Source organism: Gasterosteus aculeatus, chromosome 12, assembly GCF_964276395.1.
Source record: "Gasterosteus aculeatus chromosome 12, fGasAcu3.hap1.1, whole genome shotgun sequence".
Taxonomy (NCBI): domain Eukaryota; kingdom Metazoa; phylum Chordata; class Actinopteri; order Perciformes; family Gasterosteidae; genus Gasterosteus; species Gasterosteus aculeatus.
The window spans coordinates 20,705,006-20,723,610 of record NC_135700.1 but is presented as its reverse complement, the minus strand read 5'-3'; the positions used below and the strand labels follow the sequence as shown (position 1 = coordinate 20,723,610).

The 18,605-nt window shown below is 44.5% G+C and overlaps 1 protein-coding gene across 2 annotated transcripts in view; it reads right to left on the bottom strand.

The window, feature by feature from the left end:
- Positions 1–18,605, bottom strand: part of itga11a (integrin, alpha 11a) — a 33,680-nt gene that overhangs the window by 4,087 nt on the left and 10,988 nt on the right. For both annotated transcript variants that reach the window (XM_078085655.1, XM_040197088.2), the window contains exons 3-22: positions 16,169–16,281; positions 15,707–15,798; positions 15,423–15,537; positions 15,209–15,336; positions 14,975–15,123; positions 14,740–14,884; positions 14,343–14,508; positions 13,769–13,839; positions 11,381–11,525; positions 10,433–10,581; positions 9,874–10,017; positions 7,065–7,268; positions 6,042–6,172; positions 5,741–5,907; positions 4,090–4,229; positions 3,888–3,998; positions 3,669–3,754; positions 3,364–3,574; positions 2,510–2,608; positions 98–174 (exon numbers count right to left, since the gene is read on the bottom strand). In XM_078085655.1, the coding sequence (XP_077941781.1) occupies positions 98–174; positions 2,510–2,608; positions 3,364–3,574; positions 3,669–3,754; positions 3,888–3,998; positions 4,090–4,229; positions 5,741–5,907; positions 6,042–6,172; positions 7,065–7,268; positions 9,874–10,017; positions 10,433–10,581; positions 11,381–11,525; positions 13,769–13,839; positions 14,343–14,508; positions 14,740–14,884; positions 14,975–15,123; positions 15,209–15,336; positions 15,423–15,537; positions 15,707–15,798; positions 16,169–16,281 (2,643 nt within the window). The remainder of the gene's footprint in view (positions 1–97; positions 175–2,509; positions 2,609–3,363; positions 3,575–3,668; positions 3,755–3,887; positions 3,999–4,089; positions 4,230–5,740; positions 5,908–6,041; positions 6,173–7,064; positions 7,269–9,873; positions 10,018–10,432; positions 10,582–11,380; positions 11,526–13,768; positions 13,840–14,342; positions 14,509–14,739; positions 14,885–14,974; positions 15,124–15,208; positions 15,337–15,422; positions 15,538–15,706; positions 15,799–16,168; positions 16,282–18,605) is intronic.

Sequence of the window (18,605 nt, the reverse complement as noted above, 5' to 3'; positions counted from 1 at the left end):
TTCATCCTCGTAGCTCAACTGCAGTTTACTGATTTGTAACAGAAAAAAGGTGAGATTTTTCTCCACACTAACAGGAAATGCAATCAGGGGTTCACACCTTCTGGCCTCCAGGATCACCCTGACGTGCTGCAGGAAGACGCTGCGACTGAACTCAAACTCCAGACGAAACGACACCTGCAGAGGAAAACGGTAAAGTTCACCGCACAATTTGACCACAGAATTACCAACAGCCTCCAGACCCCATATGCTACTGTTTACATGTCCACACCGGCAAAGGCCCTGCATCGTGCATCGTGGATTAAGGGGTAAAGCCCGCAATAACCTGCTGCGAGTCCTGGGCTTTGACCCCAGGAAGCCGTCCGCACGGAGAGAGGAGGAGAAGTTCCCCTTAGTTTAGGACAATGTAGAAAATACGAATAAATATGACGACGTACACACATATTAATGAGGGTAAGAGTAAGATTCAGGGGGAAATATAAGCCCCAGTGGCAGGAGGACAGAGGGAGAAACAGAAGAGACATTAGGTGTGTCAGAAAATGCAAATCAGTTAGTGGAAATCCAAAACAGAAGGAGAAGCCAAGACGACAGAGGAGAGGAGGAGAATGTTGTAATGAAAATCCTGACGGACTCTGTGTGATCAAAGAGGTATTTATACGGTTCACTGAAGCTTCCCTCCTCCGTAGAGCCTGACTCCGCGACAGGAAACAGATAACAGACAAACGTTGAGACCTTTTTCAGTGGTTAAAAAGTTCCACGCTCTGAGATATTTTTGAGGTAGTATTTTCATTTTCTGCTACTTTACACTTCTATTCCACCATAAACATATTGAACTTTTATATTTATTTGACAGCTAAAATGAGTAGCAACTTCTCACAAACAACGTTTCAATGGTTCGCAACCTTTTCAAGGCCACAGTGAAGTGAAATTTCACTTTACAACATGCTGATGATACTTATGCACTTCAGCAGGAATTTGAATGGGATGATTTTCTTCCTTTCTTTACTTTTACCGCAGCAAAAGATCAAGATACTTGTATCGTCTACTTCCTATTTTCACATAATCTGTTAGAAGACAAAAATCTCATGTTTTCATTCGTCACAAATGACCTTGAAAATAAACCTTCATCTTTCTTTCCATTTTCCAAAATCACTGGATGAATCTATGTTCTTCTTTCTTCATTCAGAAGAAAGTTTGATGAAAACAGAAAACACACACGCGCGCACATGGGAGCGCACGCACACACACACAGGCATGCGAGTGGTATTGGGGTTTGGAAGACACGGTTGTCCGTGGCCAGGCAAATCTCCCTGCACCGGCATAGTTCCATAACATGGAAATTCCGGCGGAGCGTGAAGTTCCCCTTCCTTCTCTGGGGCGATGAAGTCCACCCGCATCCCTCGGCCCACATTTCCTGTCAGCCGCCAAGCGATTGGTTTGTGTGCGAGATCCGCAGCTCCGTTGCGCGGAAGCAGCGAAGTTTACGTTACGCGCCGGTTCAACGCAGGTCAAAACCAACCCGGAGAAGTCGGAACCAGCGAGCGATGACTGGGTGTTTTTGGTTCCTTCTCCCCGTCAGCCGAACAGCGGTCAGGGGCCGGCTTAACTGTGCGCCACATATTTCAAATGCTCCCGACCGGAGCGCGTCATCCCGTCATCCCTGTGGCTCTGGATGCTGTTCAGGCCGGAGGAGCCGGGTATGAATCACTGGCTGAGTTGACCAGAGTCCCCTCGGGTTCAGCCTGTTTGGGAGCTTGGGAGATGTTTCCGTTGCCCCGGGAGACGACTGTTGTTTGTGATAATGATGTCGTGGTTAGGACATTTTTTCTCAAACTCTTTGAATCACCTTCATTACTTCATTCCTGCAGCATTCGTCAGCAGACTTTTGGATCAGACATCGAGGCTACAATCGGCTCGATGTTCAAGAGCTTGTGTTTGCGCGGCGCGATGTATCGCCGGTGTCATCCCCATCAAAGTTAATTCAAACATCACCCTCTTAAAAATAAAAACTTGCTGCTCTGCTGTAAAACACACCGGAGTCTCGTAAATATCGTTGACATTAAAAGCCTTCGGAAAGGCTGCAGAATTGAACGTGAGAATCAATAGCAGATGAGGACAAACCTCCCACTGTCTTTCTCTTGGTCTCACCTGGTGCACCAGGCAGCAGCGAAGGAAAAAACCATCCCAGCTGAGTGTTTTTTTATTCTTCTATCTACCAAGGTTTTGCTGTGTAGAAGTGGAAGTCACATTCAGTGTGAAGGCTGTGGGTTTATAGCACAACGTTTTGGAAAGAGCACGACTTTTCTCATGAAAAAGGCAACAGTCACCAAACAGTAACTTTCCCGGTTTGGCAAAAAGTCCGTCAAAGGTCGAAAGGTTTCTTGAAACACCCAAAAGTAAAATGTTGAATACATGTTTCGCTAATAGCAAATTCTAAACAAAGTCACAACTCCACAATGAACAAAACAATAATTGGTGGATTATCAAAAAACAAATAATTCGAATGACTCACCTGAGTTTTGGCCCTCATGAACGGAGCACTGACGTTGCAGATCTTCTCATTCCTCAGTTTGTCCTCAACTAAACACTCTATTTTGATGTCAGAGTTGTCCTGGATGGGAATAATAACAGGTTTCGGTAACACTTTCTACAACCTCGATGTGATCATTGCAATATAAATATAGTACTTTACAGTTATAGTAATCAGCATTTAGAAATATTGCTAAAGCTGTATAACAGTAAATACTTACAACAGCACATTAAGAAGCATTTTATGATGACTTATCAGTCAAGTCTCATAATAATACTTTATAATTGCTTTATAATAAGCAATGTCACTGAGTGACCAGAGATGATGAAGATGATACAAGCCTTACTTTGTGTTATTATCATTGTTATAAAGCAGTATTAGACAACCACAGCTTTGTAGGATTGTATCATTTCCTTTTTTCCCCCCATTTACAAAAACGACCCAAGCTTCTGCTTGTTCACGCTGCCTTCTTTGCAGAATTGATTTCGTTTTTTGCTGAGGAACCCGAGTGATGAAAGGCTGGTGTTGTTAATGATTTTATTTGTGGATGTTTTCATATAGATAACAGCCTTCATGTACAGTCAGCTCTCGTACATAATTACCATGTCCTGAAAAATGGGCTTTTAAGTTTTGCCTTTATGGACGGAATGAAATTACAGATCTAATGGAGATTTGATGTGGTGTCATAATTTAATCTATTGACCTTATTATTTCCCCCCTCTCTTTGTATGACAATTATGTAAAAGTGCTTATAACTACAATTATAGGAAGCTATAAGCAGATTATAATGCAATGGGTCATCATGAAGCAGACGAGTTGGGCCGATGGTGACGCACCTTGACTATGAGACTAGAGAAGCGCAGGTTGGGCGTGTAGGTGATATTCAGGCCGGCGTTGTAGGCGTTCTCTCCTTTATTCTCCAACCGGACGTCCACCACCATCCTCCTCCTGTTCCCCTCCAGCAGGCGCAGAGAAACCTCGCCCCCTCCTTCACTCTGGTGGCGGCAGAAGGCCCCGCGGGACTGGACGGGCTGCGCACAGAACTGACTGGGAGGCGTGGAGGGGGTTAGAGAAAGGGAAATCGTGAGCCGAGCACCGGTTTCACTTTGGCGCCTGCGTATGTTCTCACGCGCCGACCCACCTCCGGGTCATCAGGTCGGTCGTGCTCTGGAGAGCCAGGTCGGGTGTGCAGCGGTCATCCTCGTCGCAGCCGTTCCAGAAGGGAAGCTGGACAAAGAGACGAGCTTCCGTCACATTGGAGAACCGACTGCTACCAATTCTTTCCTTTTTGTGGGTTTGATCGAACCAGTTCTGAGCAATATAATGGCAAATGGCGAGGAAAGAATAATCTGTCTCCCACCTCGGTCCTCACTACAGTAGGCCAGCTGTCATCCAGGACCGGTCCTCGGGCTGGATCTTGTAGCTCCGCTTGAGCAGTGAACACTATGGGCCGTGCGTAGTCTAAGGTCTCCTAATGTGAGACAAGTTGAACGTTTAAAAAAAAATTAAACAAACAAATCCTCCCATCGGTCTCTCTCATGAGAGATTCACCAACATCTCACCATGACGTGGAAGTAGATGTGTTCGCAGGTCTCTTCTCCGGGGAAGATGGTCAGGTTTTGAGGCTGCAGCTTGTTCGGGTTGTCCAATATGGCGCGAGGATTGAAACGTCTCTCAGCAATGGAGACGTTGTATTTGATCCCTGGAAAACGTAAAAACATCCTTTTCATCTGACCAACACCAACGTGTGACCAACGACTGACCATCGTGTGACCAACGACTGACCAACGTGTGACCAACGAGTGACCATCGTGTGACCATCGTGTGACCAACGAGTGACCAACGAGTGACCAACGTGTGACCATCTAGTGACCATCGTGTGACCAACGAGTGACCATCGTGTGACCATCGTGTGACCATCGTGTGACCAACGTGTGACCATCGTGTGACCATCGTGTGACCAACGTGTGAACCGGTCCAAACCGTCTCCTCCAACCAACGCTGTTTAAGCGGCCTTCCATTAATTGCATTGTGTTTTCATGGCATTGAGAAACAATGCGTGAACATCAGTTACATATTGGACACTGAAATGAAGCCTTTTCTCAATTTCTCACCATTTCAAATAAATTTATTTTTTTCCATTTTAAGGAGCTATGCAGCAGAATCATGTAAATTGAAATAAAGGCCGTCTCAAATTGAGTCAAATTACAAATTTCTCTTGCATATATTGCAAATATATATTTGCATCAATACCTTTAACCAGACTAGGATGGAAGAAAAAGAGTTTTATGCAACAGACCACAGCGAGCTCTCAAACACCAGAACATGTGGCATCCATTACGGGCCAGACACGACACAGAGGGGAAAATTTAATTAACGGGTTCCACTGTAAGTAACCAGCAAAAACAAGATCAGTGCCTCTCTTCTTCCTCTACACTCTGTTTTGGCACGTCTTATAGATTTGATGGAGATGTCGCGGGGTCAGAGAGGTTAACTGGGAACACGCTCCGCTTCCTCGTCCGCTGACACTCGCTCGAAACTGGAGACGGCCGCCGTATCTCCGAAAACAAATGGCAGAGACCCCCGGCTGTTGCACGCCGGTGGGCTGCGGTGTCAGTTGCACCCGTCTGCAGGATTGAGTCGTCACCTCCGCCTCAAGACAATTAGAACACAGTCTCTTTCTTTCCAAAGGCGGATCAGCTTTGGCGGAGGACGGCAGTGGGATCAGAATCTCTCGCAGCCAGTAAAGAAACACTTTGCTTCGGCGCGACTCTGAACGGAATCCAAAAAGCGCTTTGGAGCCGGGAGGAGATTAAATTTATACATTGTGCCTTTTCTCACTTACAGCCGGCCACGTTCCATTCTGTCACGTCCTATATCACCGTCTAACCAACAGCTGAACTATATTTCAAATAGGGATCCAAAATATGAATTTCTCTGCTCGAGCTTAACGGGGAAAATGATCTGTTGAAGGTTTGACAATATCCAGAGATTTGAAGCTTCAGCGAGCAGTCTTTCATCTTTCTGTCGCAGGAAATATGGATTTTTGAAAGACTTTTCTTATGACTGTGTATTTTAGCCTTAGACTTGATGAGTAAAAAATGATCAAGGGTCTACTTTACTGATGGATCAAATGGGGTTCTAGGGAAGGTGCCAAACATCGGGCAAAGACGAGAGGAGGTTTAGTGACGTGGATTATTTTTGCTGGTTTACCAATTTCCTGTGTTGGAGAAATGGCCGTCCTGGCAGTGATGTTGAAACACACGATGGCTGACATACAGGTCACGTCTTTGCCACCTCGCTGACAGTCCTTCACGAAGATGTTGATCTTACTGGGCTCGAACCTGACAGTGGTGTATATCCGGACAACGCTCTGCGACCTGCGGGGGCACAGAGGTGTTGAAGAACGTCTGGAACGAGGATTCGTTCTGAAAAGCCAGCGTAAAACTCTTTCTTTTAGAGGGTTTTCAGTAGGTAAAAGCAACAGCAGTTGTTTTCAGGGTGAAATACTAACCAAAGGAGAACAGCAGCACCAAGAGAACCTACTGCCAGGTCCACCAAGCCGTCATTGTTCATGTCCATGGTGCCGTGAATACTGCGGCCGAAGTACAGCAGGCCGGGAGCCAAATCTGCTGCCGCAATCCTCTGAGAAACAGAAGGGGGATCCCAGCAAAGCAGGATTATAGCAACAACAAACAAAGTTAGCGTGACATTCAGAGAATTTACCCCCAAAAGAAAAGAAAAAAGCTTCCTTCCAAATAATATTTGTTCTTTGTGGTGCTGTGGGCTGATCTCAATAATCATTGACAAACAGACGAGCATAGTTTAGCAGTGCTTTACACACAATGAGATAAAAGCCTTTTGATTTTATAAACAAAATATCTGTGGGTTTTTTATTTAACCCCGTTACTGCAAATAGTATATTTTCCATTAATAGCAACCATTCTGTGAAGGATGCTCGAGGCTCGAAATGTTCCCCGCAGAGCTTCCTCCTTAAAACGTCGTCACTTGGTCGGCTGCCTCAGATCAAAATATTTCACATTGCCTCTGCTATTCTTATTTGTTGTCTTCATTTCTACAATAGTATTTTGCTTAATACGAATCATTTATGTCGTATGCATTGAATGTGTTGCAACTCGAGTCGTGATTTCTAAACACACAGAACGCCTTGACAGTAGTTGTTTATAATGTACATAGATACAAACTGTGAAGGACAGTAGCTTTATTGGAACCAGAAGCCTGAGCCGAAAGGACATTTTTTTTATACTTTTGTTTGTCTCCTCTAGTAGGCTGATCGATGCCTTCTGGGGTCGTGGTCAAAGGGCAGATCTGTTATTATTATTTGTTGTCTTCATTCCTGCAATATTATTTTGCTTAATACGAATCATTTATGTCGTATACGTTGCATACATTTTACCGGAATATGGCAAATCAAATGAAAAAACTGAACAGCAATTTCACGTTCAAGACCTGCAGGCGGAAAAACCTGCAAACCCATTGACGTTGTCTATCGGCTGCGCTCCTTCACACCTCCTACCTGTTTGTATTTGCGCAGTATTCGGTTGTGCTGGCTGAAGAAAACATAAATGGCCCCTTTGTGGTCGTCTTCCAGCGGGGCTCCCACCACCAAGTCATTGAAGCCGTCGCCGTTCAGATCCGGCACAGGAGCCAGCGACGAGCCAAAGCGAGCGTTCTGGCCCCCGTTGTGGATTTCCAAAACCCCCTCCAGGAGGAAGCGATTCTGAAGCACGAAAGGGAACATAACGATGAGAAATCGTGCATTTGATACAAATGTTTTCTGCGATTGGCTGAGAGACCTTCGATTTTTGGGGTATTTTGCGTATCGATGTTGCTTAATAGAGGTTAGCTTTGTTGTGGAGTCCCACAATGGGAGATCTGCAAGTAAACAAAACACATCCACTGCAGCACACAAGGTCAGTGAACAAAGGCACCACAACACAAGATGGAAAAATTCTTCTCCAGAGCTTCATTCTAAACACTTTGGACCCGTGAACGTGAACAACTGGACAATACAGCCTCATCAGACGTATGTCGGAGCATACTTTGTGTGGGTTCTGGCCCAACAGGAAACCACAAGAAATGTCCAACAGATCCAAAGTAACGTGATCTCTTAATCCCTTGTCTCAACAAAAAGAAACACCGTGTGTATTATTCAGACCGTCTATGAAACATTCTGTCGGCACTCGTTTGGCTCTAACCAGGCCACTTCCCACAGTGCGCTGCGGAGACCACGGCGGTGGGAGTGGTGATGAGCGAGACGGTTCACCTGGGTTTAGGCGTCTGCATTTGGATTTTACCCACTTTGCCGCAGTAGTTATCGGTTTCTGTAAAGAACCTGTGAACATTTTGATGCCTAAACACACAGAACGCCTTGACAGTAGTTGTTTATAATGTACATAGATACAAACTGTAAAGGACAGTAGCTTTATTGGAAGCAGAAGCCTGAGCCGAAAGGACATTTTTCATACTTTTGTTTGTCTCCTCTAGTAGGCTGATCGATGCCTTCTGGTGTCGTGGTCAAAGGGCAGATCTGTTCTTCAAATGATCCCACAGATGTCTCATAATAAACCTCTTTTTCCTCCATCCAGCTGCGTTTGTTGTTTCAATTATCTCAAAACCATCTTTAGTCAACTAATCATGTTGGAATTCACACAGGACAAAAAGGAAGAAAGAAGGTGTTTTTTTTCTAATCTAACATCTAATCAAACAACAGATAAAGTTTGGATCAGCTCCTGTTTTTTCAACAAACCCTGAAAAGTGCATCAAAAAAATGAGGACATTTACCTCTTGATCGTAAAAGAACAGCGAATAGCTTCAGTATATTTATTGTTCTATTCTTAGGGAGTATAAAGTCAGATGGAAAATATCCATATCTTTTAAACTACCCGGCTGCACTTTCAAAGAGAAAACGGAGCCAAATAGTTCATTCCATCAGTGGCCATGCATATCATTGCTCCATTTGGCACCGCAGCTCATGATACGATTTAGGGTTGGCAGAAGAAACATGAGATCACTTGTTATTTCTGTTGAATAAATAGGAAAGGAGATGATTTAGGAAGGGATATTCTACTTTCTTGGCTACCTGATCTGTGCGTGCGTGACAAAGAAGCAGATTGATGGAGAAATGGGGGCAAATATATTCAGCCGTGTTTAAATCTGAAACATATGGTTTGTGAAGAGGCCATAAAGGGTCACAACCAGTGTGCAGTAGCTAGGGAGGGCGTTTTGCATCAGCATGGAATATTATTCTTGACTATAAATCTATTTAGCTTTGGTCTTGTAGTTATTATTCTGTGTTGGTCACAGATCCGGGTGCAAAGGCTGCAGAGTATATTTAGGCTACTGCATCAGTATCACATTCATTTAGTGTTTAAATTAAGAAGAAACTCTTTAAATCAGTGGTCCCCAACCATTATTACCTCACGGGCCGTTTTCATGTCAGACACTATTTCGCTGAGCGGTCATTCTACAGAGGTTTTTCCCCTGCTGGAAGACATAAAAAACACTTCCTTTCTTTGGGGAGATATTTCCATCTGAACCAGCATTGCCATATAAAGCCACACCAAGGTGGAAAATAGTCATCGGCAAATATGCCGATGCATTTTTTAAAATTGAGTCTCCAGAATAACATTTTGGATGGAAAATAAAACCCTCACTGTAATAACAAGGACACATTTTCGAACCAGGGTGTCCAACCTTAAATCGTTTTCCAGAACAGCATCCCTGTGCAACATCTTAAACAACCACCTGGACCAACCACATCTTGATTATTATTGCTGTCCTGAGGTTGATGGACGTTTTAAAAGAGCGATTTCTCTCTTCTTGTGTATTCTTTCTGACTATTAAGCTTGGCCGGCCACCTGTGATGTGGTTTGGGACAGACCAGGCCAGATATTTAAATGCCTCTTCCATGCCTGTTCAATGGATTTAAAAACAGCTGAAGACATTTATTATTCCAATGAGCAGCCTTGGAGAACCGGGAAATTTCCTTCTACTAAAAGAAATCTCACGCCTCCAAATGGCTGGTTGGAAATGGCTTTAGAAGAGGCCGACATATTTTCCTGTTGAGTTCATTGTGCACGTGCATTAGGATCTGCGCATTTGATCGGCACATTTGATCTGGGCAACGCCAGTGTGTTGACTGTGGAGCTGGAATGCAACAGAGGCTAGTTGGGCTACCGGACACCTCTGGTGAGGCAGAAACGACTGGGAACGTCTGAAGTTTGAACAGATGTTTCACCCCATTCTGTTTTTGTGTGAGCAATTGATGAATCCCTTCACGCGTCTCTGCATTTGTTGTTCAAGTGTTTAGAGGTCGTACCCACCAGCTCTGTCACTCTGTAGATATAGACCTTTCCCTTCTCCAAGCCTCCACTGAAGAACATGGGCGCCGCCACCAAAAGGTTGTCAGTTATGCCGTCTCCATCAATGTCCAAAGGTGCGATCTCGCTGCCGTAGTAGGAGCCGATCTGGAAGAGACGCGTATGCAAAGTGAGTTTGCAGGTGAATATGTTCTGTTTGTTGATTCACACGTTGTTTTCGGAGGCACTGATGATCTGGAGTTGATTATTTACTCGAATATTGAAAGCAAATGGGAGGTCTGCGTGGCGTCAAAACAAGTGGTCAGAGTGGTGGGGATCTCGTGGATGCTCAGACGGAGACGCTGGATCAGTCACTGGTCTGGACGGAACATCATCTTTGTGTTTTCAGATTAGAAACATCTGCCTTTTAAGAAGCTGTTTGCACTTGGCGTGACCTGCTGCTGACAGGGTCCAATGTGAGCAGACTGCTGGGTGACTCCTTCCGCCCTGCAGCCTGCGAAAGGGTTGCCAGTTGTGAACGTAGGACTACTGTTACTCTGAAATCACGTAGGTTGGGTAGTACCTGCTGGCCTTTGAGAGCGTGCAGGATGGTGAGGTTGCCCGAGTTCTTCAGAGTGAAGATGATGACTTTGCCGGTGTGGTTGAACCGCGGAGCTCCCGCCACGAGGAGGCGACCGCTTCGCGCCGACACCACAGACGTCACGGCGTAACCTGGTTATTTAAAACAAACACGCCAAATCTGTATTTACATTCAGAGACCAAGCCAACTTGTGTAAGATGTTACTTGTGGAGTTAATGATTCTTCTCTTGACTGTGGAACAGTATATCAATATTGTTTTAGTCAAATTGTAATAAATACTACAGCATTGTTTTTTGTTCCACTGTTTGAGTGTAATAAGCGTGATTGGGCCTGACCTGCAGGCTTCACTTCATTACAGTGATCTGCATGACTCAAGGAAAAATAGTAAAACTCAGCAACGCGAGCAGCATTCCGTTAAACAGAACTGGATGTTCTTCTTTCTCAGATTTCTTTCATTATTTCGTCTTTTCCCACTAAAGATTCCACTCTCTCCCTTCTTTTCCACCTTCATCTCACATCTTCTTACCCCCGTTTTTCCCCCAGCCTTAGCTTAACTCCTTGCCAGTCCAAAATGATGCTTCCACATCATTTTACTACTGAGTCTAGAATGGCATCCATTGGCAGCCTGGCGGATAAGCTCAGAGACAAACCACTGATGGTGAAAGCAGAGGTCTGTGGTGGGGTGAGATGGGGTTGGATATAATGTGAAGTACTGCTAATGGGTACACATTATAGAGACGGCTTGCAGCTTATGTAGTTAACAATAAAACACAGGTATCTTACCAGGAGAGAACAGTAGACTTAAAGCGTGTCCTTCATTATCGCAATTACAACTTGTACATTCTCTGCATGTCTTTTCACAAAATATCCATCACAATCAGAGTCATGGTTGTTCCGCTCCATTAAAGTAATTTCAAGCGCGTTACTAACCCAAGTAGGCCCCGTGGTTTTTGAGCTCTTCGGGGAACTCCTGGGTGTAGGAAGATTTGGGAGGCACCACCTTCCCCTGTCGTGTTTCCTTCAGCACGGCTCCGTTCCAATCGTAAGCGCCGACTGCACCGACCAGAATCCCGTCCTGTACGGGAGGCGTGGTTAACTTTTGCACTCTGAACAGCAGAGCGGGGGGAGAGAGCGATCCGGTTGCATGCTGCCTGGGCTGCACATGCAACGTCCCTAACATGGCAATTATTATTCCACTGCTGGAAGAAAGTGCGATCAGCGTTTTGGCGCAGCACCCCGTGTGTTTGGCTCGCCTTAGTTTCAGCTAGAATAATGACAGTGGTGGGAAATTTAATCTTGGTAACAATTCTAAACACGAAGGGTACTTTAAATGAAATATATCCCTCTTTTTCCTTAATCAGATAACTTTCAGATGCAGATGACTACAACAAGAACATGTGCCCCAATGGTCCTTCTCGAGGTTGTATGCCTTTTCACTCAGATTGCACACAGGAGAAATCCAAATTTCTCTTTCTACAGCAGCGTACCGGCCCCATTCTTTCCCCCCTTTGAGATATCTCCTAGCAAACACATATCATACATGGATTCTTACATGGTTCGAATAGCTCTTCGAGACTTCCTATAGTTTTTAGACAAAATGTGAGAATATGTCCAAGGTGAAATCTGAATGTCTTGTATTGTCAGTCCCAAACCCAAAATATATTAAACACAGAGGAAAACCCTTTTCCAGTCATAAAAAATCTTCCACTGGATCCACCCAGGAATCTCCTCTTATTTCGATAGTCGGAGCATTGCTATGCAAAACAAAAAGTGAATGAAAACTGGAAGTCTGCTCATCTCTATTTATAATCAAGACTTTTCTCTCCAGGAACTCCTGATGGAAATGAACTCATGACAGCGATGTGTCACCAACCGTGACGAAAGCTACTGTGGAAAATGATTCCTCGATCACAAACCACAGGGTGCAAAGAATGAGAGTCTGCTTTACAGTGCATTATCGAAACCCTGCTGAATCCTGATCAGTGTGCAATTAACTGCTGACGCGAGGAGCGATTTTCTATCTTCCATGACTCACTCTGCATTGTATCACTGACGCTGTAATTACAGGGCTGCTCTGCCTAATGAGCTATGTTTTCTTTTTCACCTCACACAATATGCCGATGGCACATTTTCCAGGGTTTGAGCATATTCTGGAGGGCTCGCAATTCCTGCCTGAAAGACGGAATTGAGTGCTGACGGCGCTCTCATTGCGTCACTCTCTTGACAGCAGCTTTTTCGCCAATGTGTGCTTTGGTCAAATTGGTCTCCATGGCAAATGAATGAAACCCCAAAAAAGGTTCAACCCGAACTAGTGAACTATTTCAACTGCAGTGATGTGCTGTGGTTAGGATGTCAACTCTGTATTGCCTCAGAGATTTGTGGTCCTAAATAAATATATACGTTGAGAGAGTGTATACACTTCATACCAGTTCAACAAACACGTGAGACACAGTATATTTGGAACTGTTGGGTACAGATTATTGTATATAGTAATCACGTCCAAATAATCAGAGATTTGAGATTATTTTGTTTAGTTACAGTTAGTTACAGTCAACGAAACAAACAGCAGAAGCAGCCTCAAGATTTAGCAACTTTCAGATTCAGCGAACCGATCTGGGGTTCTTTGGCACTGGTTTCCTTCTTTACAGCGCTTGCATTCTTTTCAATAAGTTATCCTCCCCTCAACACAGGTTGGTGCTGATGAGCAACTCTGGATCTGGCCTTGTAGATGGAATATACAGCAATTCGTACCACACAGCTGCAAATTCCGCAAAGAAATGATACTAAATGGGATATATTCATTCCTCCCTTGCCTAATCCCACTGTGAAGGGACACTGGGAAAGTCAAGCCAGTTGCATCAGAAAATGTCAAGAAGGAGCCAGAAAATGAGGAATGGGAATCAATGAATGGGTTTGAACGCCGGTACAGTACCGGAGATTTGTCTTATCTGCGTCCTCCTCCAGCTGTGTCACCCTCTAAGCCAGCACACCTGCAACATCTGCTTGTAGATACAATCAAAACCTCAGCGAAAAAAAAACGCCCGGCTCACTCTTGCCTCAGCTTCTCACCGGTATGTTTCCCATGGGAACAAGTGGTGTCTCATTACCCATCACCGCACGGTTGAAGTGGAAAAAAAGACCTCTCTCCCCTGTCTGGGGCTCCTAAATCATGAAGACCTAAACCCCTGGGGCCACACAGCAGGCCTCACATGGGGGGACTGGAGAGTGACAAATGGCAGGTTTTGGGGAGGACAGAAAATTGAGACAGTATGTGTTGTTCTGAAATGAGGCGACGTGGTAGCAGAAATCAAAACTCACCTCGACGTTGTGCGCGGAAAATCCCGCCTGAGACATCTGGAGGCCAAACGCTGTCCCGTTCGTACTGGTTCCTGTGCAAACAAGTCACTCTGTTACGGTTCTGAACTGCTAGAGCAGCTGAGAAAATCAAACCAGTTAAAACCTTAACGAGCCTTTCATTTCAATCGTCTATGGCCCACATAAACTTGAATCAATTAAAAAAGCTAGAAGATAGAATTGAGAAAAGAAGAAAATCTTTTCATTTCATAAGCTTGGAACAACCAATGTTTGGCATTTTTGCTCAACAGTTGACTTTATTATTTGAATTGTTGGAAAGCCTGTTTCTGTCAAATTGGCATCGTGGGTCTCTCGTTTTATGTAAGGATTATCTGAGCTACCTGATCGGTATCGTTGCACAGAGAAATATCACATCCTTTGTCTAAAGATAAAAAGCAGAGATGTTCTGCTTCATTTTAAATTCAAATCGTTGCATATTTAACACTGAAACTTAAGAAACACGCTTTTTATGAGTTGCTTTGGATAAAAATGTCTCACAAATGAATATAACGTAGCTCTAATAATTTCTTTGCAAAACCTTCCAAACTGAAGATGCGTTCTCCGAGTGCGTCCACAATATCCTTCAGGGCCGACTCATCCGTCACGTTGAAGAAGTGTTTGTCATCCGGGTCGCTGGCGATGTCCTTGATCTCCTTGAGGAAAGCCTCGGGGTTAATTCCACGCCGGTTGTAGTAGCCGAGGACCTGCGAAGTTCAAGCAATATTTCAGTACGTGCACGAAGACGTTGAATGTCAACCAGTTGAATTGCTCGGTCACATTTGAATGGCCTCGTCACAGGTTAACGGCGGTGCCCTTTGGGAAGGTTTCGGTGCATTTTGGGTGGTTTTCCTCTGCCAGTGTCGCCAGCTGGTTCCCAAACTAACGACTTCAGTGGATGGAATCAAGTGTGCCATTGGCTGCTCCGACAGACTCACAGCGATGGCGTAACGGGTGATGCCGTCCTTTTCGCTGTCCTCGATGGCTTGCTTGAGATCCGCACTGTCGTGCGACTCCCCGTCGGTTATCACGATCATCACCTTCTTGGCACCGCGTCGGCCTCCTCGCGTGAAAGCCTGTGAGCTGTGAGAGCGCGTTCGACGTGTTCAGTAAAGCAAACCACAGAACAACGAGGAGTAGCGTAGCTCGGGTGTGCGGAGGGAGTTGCTGTACCGCGCTACGTTGATGCCCAGAGCCGTGTTGGTCTCCTCGCCGCCTCGTTGGTTGATGCTGTGCGCCCTTTTCACCACTTCCGCCACAGATTTGTAGTCGCTCAGTTTGAATTCATGCACCACCTTCTCGCCATACTGAACAACTCCAACCTGTCCGACAATAGGCAATAAAAATATTAATTAGCGCTCTGTGTACATCTTATCTCCTTTTGGTGTCCTTTCCTCTGTTACACACCTGTATTTGACCTGGTCCCACGTAGAACTTCTGAAGAACGTTGATGAGAAAAGCCTGCACTTCATACCAGGGGTAGATGGAGTTTGAGCCGTCCAGAACGATCACTATGTCCATGTAGGTCTCACACTCTGGAACGCATTTAAAGACCCAAATCAAAGAAATATCCGCGAACGTGTGTCAGCAGTTCAAGCGGGAGAAATGCTTTGGGGCTCACTCTGAAAGGCCGGCGCGATGGTCCTGGAGAACTTGAAGCTTGCGTTGACTCTGGAGCATATGCCGGTGCTGTAGTAAGAACTGCCACACTCGTAGGACCAAAGAGGCCCACACGCCTGGAACATTACAGAAAGCATTTAAATACTATTACTACTATTACTATTGTCCACCTCTGCGTGTGAGGCAACGTTATATCACGCTCTCCGTAGCTGTCGTATGACGTCAACCATCTGTTTATTTTTTTGTATGTTATACCTCAAGAAGACAAATCTGTGTTAAACTAACCACAAAGCTGTTGTCTTTGGGGTTGGAGGTGAGCGTCATCCCCAGCCTCATCTTGTCCTTTCGCTCGGACACGTTGGTCAGAGATATCCTTCCTTGAGGGAGAATGAAACTCATTGGGAGGATCTTGGATGCACGGATCATACGAACATGAATACATGCACTATCCTTCAGAGACCAAACAGAAGGTCCGCCATCTGGGCCAACTGGGTTTGTTGTTTGGGCCCGTCTAACCGGCCCGACACATGTGCAGCCGGTGTGAAGACGCATGCGGCGAGCTGTGTGGTGTAACTCGCGCGTGGAAACGTCCGTAAACAATTTAGAAAACACTGTAAAACGTGGAATGATCGGTATGGCAGCCACACTTCAGCCTGACACATGCCACCCTGAAGCAGAAAAGTGTGCAGACATACATATAAACACTTACATCTGCATACACATGCGTGCGTTTTTGGGATACTTTACCTAAGTTGAGCTTGGAACAACCGTTGCCATTGGTTTGTCGGCTCAGTGAACACTTATAAATATCCCCCGTTTGGTGGTTGCCATTCATTTCATACGGAGCTCCCACTAATAACCTGCAATGAAACAAATTCCCACAATAAGTGTCACTGAACATGTGCATTTACATTAAAGTAGGCATTTGAGGGTTAGGTTATGTCTCACAGGTTATTTGTTCAAAGTTAACTTTTTAACTCTTTCTCTCATCTCCTCTAAGGGGACAATCACAGTGGCTGGAAGGCTTTCAACCTTTATGTATCCATGGAGGTTAAGTAAGCATGTTTAATCAGGTCCAGCAGCAGTTTTCATTCACAAACAGTTCCTGTCTCAAACTGTGTCATCTGCCACACGTCAGATCCTCAAGATGAGACCATATCCCCTTTAAACATCCACGTGAAAAGGATTTTGCATTAGAAAATTATGAGGAAGCACATTATTATTATTTTTGTGGACCATCATTGGCTCTAGACATACTCAGAAAGCGGCGTGTTGAGGGAGCTGCACATTCTTTTCACATGACCTATTGTTTGCGAGGAGTCGGCCCAGCACGGCGGGTTTCCTGCGCCGGGTCAGCGTGGTCTCATAAATGTCACTAAAAGGTTTTGGGTGACTCGACGTGATGGAGAATGTAAAGTCATCTGCCGTGTTTACTTCAGGACTAACTGAGAGGATAAAAGCCTTCAAGGGAGCCAGAATTCCCATGATTGTCAGAGATAACAATTCTCCGTTTTATCCGTTTTTTTGCTATTGACGATCTCCAGAAAGATTCTGGCTGGTTTCACGCTACGTCTTGTGATGCATGTATGTCATGAAGTGAATTGAGAGGAAATCCCTTACAACAAACAATGTTTAAATACCTCAGGTTTTAAGATATGTCAACAGATATGACACTGCATGCTTTCTCTCTCACTTGGGACCTTTCTATAGTGTACAAACATTACAAACCATATAATAATATATACATATATAAAACAAGATTAGATTAGATAGATTTAAGGAAATTGGTCTTGGAGACGTACAGTGTCAGCTGTTTAGAAAATACAGACAATAACATAGCGCATAGAGGTTATACATAGAGTATAACCACAGACTGTCGCCAGCCGGCAGACACATTTCACGCTGCCCGGTGTGAGACAAGAAGATAAAAAAATAATAATAAGTCTGCGTTGTGGGGGTCAGGCTCTCGCTGACTTCCCATTCAGGGCTTTAAATAGTGTCGATGAGATGTGGTAATAATGCTTTTATAGCAGAATCCTAATCTCAAATGGTGTTGTTTGCTGTTTTTTCTCCTCTATATGGCTACTTATTGTTATTTTTGAAAGGTTTTACTGTTCCCAAACTTGGTGGATTCAAGCATTCCAGCCAAGTTGTAAACTAATCACATTCCTGTAAAAGCTTCAATGAACACAGTCAAATAGGAACTGAAACCACTCAGGAGTCCAATTGAAAATGGAAAGCTGCGGGCAAAAGTGCTTTCCGTTTAGTGACCCCCACAGGAAAGACACTTGACACCACTTAATAGCAAACGCAACCTCCTGCACGGAATTCTAGGTCAAAGTTTAGCAATTAAAGACTTGTAGATTCTGAATTTAAGGATTTTGGAGATCATCTCCTAACCCCCCTGAATTCCAAAGAACAGAAAATGCTGACAAAAAGCACATAGGGTTTATAATATGAACAACCCCATGTTCATGATTCCAGAAGACGTCGAAGGTGCCGTAGGTATTACAATGTAATAAACACACACTTGTTGACAATACCACTCTAGCGTCTTACATTTGATATTAGTCATGAATTTGTTACAGAACGTAGGGCTTAAGGTACAAAAAGTATTCATCATTGCAGTCACCATCTAACCAATTAGGTCAGAACAACCAAAGCAGATTAGGTTTGACAGGCAATTGGTAGTTTCTCAAAAACACTAATGCCTTGTTCAAAAATGTTCTCTGTCCCTCTGCAACTGAGTCTCATGGGAACAGCCCCAATGGCATTTACATTTTGCACTGAACAAGAACTTTCAAGTGATTCAGCTCAAATTACAAATGGTTTCATAAGCTCGTTCCATGAAAGATAAAACCCAGCAATCATTGTAAAACATTACGTAGCTGCTGCATGCAGTTCAGCTCCAGACCAACGTGAGCCTTGCAGGGAATAATGAAGTTGTAGCTGTAGTTGAAAACATAACGTACAAAAGTACAACATAACTGGTCCAATTCCAGCTGCGCAAGCTCGTGTGAAACAATAAAAAGCAGGAACTGTTTGATTTAACTACTGTTTTCAGGGTCGAGAATGGAAATGTTGTTTCAAGCAAAGAGCGGCTTGTAAGCTTTAATGTTGTTGCACCTGAAAACCTTTTAAAAGTCTCACAGACTCTGGAAGTCTTTTTCCCCACAGTGGCTCC